Below are 4698 nucleotides of genomic sequence, written 5' to 3' on the forward strand. Positions count from 1 at the left end.
TTGAACTTCAAAGGAATATTGGAAAAAAATGTACATTTCAAAAAAGTAAACTTAAAAAGAAATATTCAAATTTTGAAAAAAGACATTTTGAAACATTTAACATAAATTCTAAACTTTAAAAAAAAATATTTTAAACGAAAAAATAAATAAATAAAAAATTGAACTACTAAAAGTATTTTTAATTTTAAAAGATATATTTAATAGAAAAAACTGTAAATTTGAAACCTAAATAAATAAAAACAAACTTTAAACTTACAACTTTTTGCCAAAATGAAAAATCATTTTTGTTTACAACAGTTGATGTTTTGTAATTTTAAATTTTGTCTTTCCATTATTCTCCCTCTTCACTTTCAGTCAATTCAGTTTCAAACCTCCTTTTTCACATGGGGGCGGAGCTTTGAGCCCATTGGCTACAAGGACACGATTGATATTGGGCGATAGAGATTACGGTGACGTCATTTCTGTTCCAGAACTGGGTCTGTTGTTGGCACCGTCTGTGGTCCCTTTTCTGATGTGACGTATAGTAGTAAGAATGTTCTTCCAGATTTGGGTGAAGTAGTGATAGTAGTTCTCCCACAGTTTAGTATGTTACCACGCGTTTCCTTTGGAACAGTTTTAGGTTCATAGTTTGCTTTAATTCATGCTTTAATTTACAATTTACCCCCCCAAATTTTTTATATTTTCACATTTTGATAAAATATATATTTTCTTACATTTATTTTTTTCAGTATAACCTTTAAATTTGCAATGTGCACTTTCAAGTTTAAAATAGTTTCAAATTAAAAAAAAAAAAATGTTTTTCAAATTTAAAATCTGTTTTTTCGCTCTCCTTAAACTGGTCCTGATTTGACCCCATAATCATTCTCCTGTTAAAAATTGTACTGAAGTGTATTTGAATCATGGTTCAGTGTAAGTTGAGAACAAAAGGCAGAAAAGCTCGGCTCTTTTCACAGAACGAGGACCTGAAAACTTCTCAAAAATCGTCTTCACTGAGCTACAATAATCCCCAATAATCTGATGCGGAGAAGCTTTAATTACGTTAAACGACAAGTTTGAGTATGCAGGATTAAAACGGACCACCAACAGGAAATCTTCGGAAGGAAAATGCATATTCAGAAGCTACTTGAACTGGCCGTAATTATTGCTGTTCTTTGAGTTCTAGTGAACCCAGTGAGGCTGCAGCTCTGCTCATGGGAGATGCTTTAACTTCTTCTCCGGCAGTGAAAAGTTGCTATGCTGCCAAAAAATGTATGAGGACAGCACTCATACAGGAGAAGGGGCAGTGAGAACAGACGGAAAAATGAATGAAACAAAAAAAAAAAAAACAACAAACGGGAAGCCCCCAAGCGGCTTAGTATAAAAAGTGACTACAATTTGTCTTTTTGCGTTCAGTCAGGCTTTTTATCAAACACACCTTAAGTAAAGAAAGAGCTGTTTCTGCGAGAGCAAACAGTCTTTACAATCAAGACTGGCGAGCACAGCCCAAGTTTTTGGTTGTCCGAGATTCTTCTCCTAAAACTAAATGTTTGCTGTTTTGTTTTTGACTGTATGGTGCGCTTCCAGCTTTGCAAAAGTGCTTCACTTTTCTCTCACCTCTGTGAGACGTTTTACTGAAACCTAACGGAACATCGGTGCTACTCGGAAATATTTCTGCTCGTTTTTGCTGTTGAAGAAGTTATTTACAGTCCGACAGCGATGAGGGACGAAGGCCGAGCCTCAGGAGCGCATCTGGTTCGTGTTGATCATAATGTTGGGCAAAGCGTTCCGCCTCTTCCTCCAGGTGCCCAAGTCCCGAGCGTACCTCTTAACCTGGTGGAACCACTGCTGGGTGCGAGACTTGTCAGAGGCGCGGAAAACAAACGACTCCCGCCGAATGTCGAGGACCTCGAAAGTGTCCTCGCAGTCTGGGTCTGTGGACACCACGCAGTTTCCCAGGCGGATGGGCTCCCTCAGGACAGTGAATTTTCCGCTGCTTTTGTCCTTGATCAGAACGAGAACGCCATCCCGAACGCTCTCGCCGACACCTTCCCACTGGTCCCCCCTCGCACCCTGATCGGTGCCCTGTGCCTCGCCATCGCGCTGCGTCCGGACCATCAACAGACTTTGGACGTTTTGGAACTTGAGAGCCCGGCTGCCCTTCTTCACCCACTGACCGTCAGCCGGCTGGGAGAACTGGAGTGGCCCCTCCATGACAAACCGCGTGTTCTCCCTCGCCCAACCCACCGTCTTCATGGAGACCTCCCGCATCTCGATGTTGATGACCTCCCGGTTCTTGCGGCTGTCGCGGCGGAACGAGCGTAGCGACCAGGTGACCCCGTTGCCCTCCTGCTTGGTCTTCATGTTAATGTGTTCCAGGTGGGACTCCACTCGACTTTTGGCCTCACGGAGACGCGTGTAGTCGGGGTGGCATTCAGGGGTGACCTTGATGATGCGGCTCAACAGAAGGGGGTATTTGGTCACCCGCTGGAGGGGCGCCATAAGGAAGGAGCGCAGGTTCATGCGGCGCAACGCAGTGTTGTCGTTTTGGGAGACGTCCAAGAATATCCTGCAAAAACAAAAGAAGAGATTCTAAAGTCTATATTTGACATAAAAAATATGATAATTGAAAAGAACAGCCTGAGTCATGGCTGAGGTTCCACTCTGTTGAAAAAAATGTGATTCATTGCAGCTCAACCCTGAAAATAGACCTTCCTCTGAATAAGTGATAACGCACTGTCTTTTCCATTAAGAATTACACAGAGCAGCCGTGGCAGGAACAAGAGAAAGCTCCCAGAGCATTTTCTCTGTCACACATGACAACAGGAAGAAGAAGACGACAAATCTTGCAGGGTGCGTGTACCTGAGCAGTTCCTTCTCCTTCTCCAGCGTGTTCAGCATGTTGACGGAGGTGGACTGCTGTAGGCAGTAGGTCTGAAAGGCTGGCAGCATGTTGACAAACTCCAGAAAGATTTCGCCGATGTAGACGGTCAACAGATCGTCATCGCCCTGAAATCCAACACAAGAAAGAGTTTTTTTGAATCGTCTGCACATCTGCCAGGACAGGCAGTAACCACGGCAACTGTTGAAGAGATGATGGGCAACAGGAGTTAATGAGTGACAGGCAAGTAGAGGGTGTTCTGTTGTTCTCAGAAACAACTTCTTTCTTTCCCATTTTTGCTTTAGTAGTCACTTTTCTAATATCTGGAGGTCAGCGAACACACCAGAGACGTTTGTTGACCTAGGGTTCTGTCATTCCACCTGTTGCCGGGAGTTTGGGTTTATAGGATTCAGTTATTGGCTGGATAAAGGAAAAAAAATAAAACTGGTGCGTGAGGCAAAATGAATGCATTTGAGAAGGATAGCTCCAATTTTAATCAAAAATTGACCAAAAGAACAACTTTTGGGGAGGTTTTCTTTTGCTGTTGTTGAGAGTTGTTGGTTACAGCCTACAGCAACCACAAAAAAGGAACGCTAAAGTTTAGTAGTGTCTTTATTATGTCGTTATTACGCCCTAAACAAAATGTTTTCGTGATAATGAGATTGTAGATCTCATTATCATGAGATGAGATTGTAGATCTCATTATCATGAGAAAACAGTAAAAAAAAAAAAAAGTTGGGTAGGCCATTTTCGGCTTCCGTAGTTAAGTATACATGCGTTGGAAATAATTTTTTTACATCTTAAAATGCGGGGGCTGGACCATGGTGTAGGGGTCAGCACAAATCTCTGGTTCAAATCCTGGTTGAGTTCTTTCTATGTGGATTTTGCATGTTCTCCTTGTGCGTGTGTAGGTTTTATTCAGACACTCCAGTTTCTTTGCACTGTCTAAAAACATGCTTCATAGGTTACTTAGGGATTCAAAATTGTCTCTCTATGTGTGTGTGCATTACTCTACAACAGACTGGCAATTTGTTCAGGGTGTGTCCCGCTTATGACAACAGTAGCTGGTTTGGATCCAGTATCCCTGTGATCCCAAAGGGATTCAGCAGGATCAGAAAAAAAAATGGATGGACATTTAAATTTTAATCTGCACTGAAATAATTCTCTTTTTTTTTGTAATAAATCGACTTCTCTTGGCGTCTAAAGAGTCTCTGTTTTCTGTGGAGACCCTCATGTACATCCAAGCTCCCCACCACTCTGTGTCAATAGCCAACTTTTAGGGTGGAATGATTTGTCTGGATTGATGATGATGATTAAATAAATAAGTGCAATGATAAGAACTGATCTCATCGTTAAAATCCCACTCCGATCATATTTTGATCCGGTGTAAAATCGCTCCCAGTGGTCTTTTAATGATAATTATGCTGTTTTTAGCCAAAATCAAGAAACCCGTTTGATTTGGTCAGACATAGTTTCTGTAGAGCGGCAGTAGTTTATTAGGGGAAGCAACCCCCCCTCCCCCGCCGCCTTCCCCTCCTGTTGCTGAGCGGAGGAGGGAGCTTGTGGCCCATTCAGCACATTTTCTGTTGTAAATTAGCTATTTTTCAAACTCTGTTCCTGATTCACAATGACTTGAATAAAGAAATAACTAAAGCATAATTTTCCAATTACATGTCCTTCATCAACGGAAAAAATGCCACAAAAACATGTTAAAAACACAGTTTTCATCAGAGTGGGTCTTTAAACAGATTTAAACTCACTGGGTTGGCCCTTGACAATATATCTGTAATTTGCTCATAACCATTAATACAAGCTGCAGTATAAAATTCGATTGAAGGTTT

General features: G+C 41.5%; 1 protein-coding gene across 3 annotated transcripts in view; it reads right to left on the reverse strand.

Moving 5' to 3' along the window:
• Nucleotides 1–232: 232 nt before the first annotated feature.
• Nucleotides 233–4698, reverse strand: part of si:dkey-91i10.2 (uncharacterized protein LOC555224 homolog) — a 67379-nt gene continuing 62913 nt past the window's right edge. For all 3 annotated transcript variants that reach the window (XM_024287030.2, XM_024287029.2, XM_024287031.2), the window contains 2 exons: nt 2840–2985; nt 233–2545 (listed from right to left, as the gene is read on the reverse strand). In XM_024287030.2, coding sequence (XP_024142798.1) covers nt 1717–2545; nt 2840–2985 — 975 coding nt within the window. In that variant the 3' untranslated portion in view covers nt 233–1716. The remainder of the gene's footprint in view (nt 2546–2839; nt 2986–4698) is intronic.

The sequence above is a fragment of the Oryzias melastigma genome, linkage group LG21 (genome assembly GCF_002922805.2).
Source record: "Oryzias melastigma strain HK-1 linkage group LG21, ASM292280v2, whole genome shotgun sequence".
NCBI lineage: Eukaryota > Metazoa > Chordata > Actinopteri > Beloniformes > Adrianichthyidae > Oryzias > Oryzias melastigma.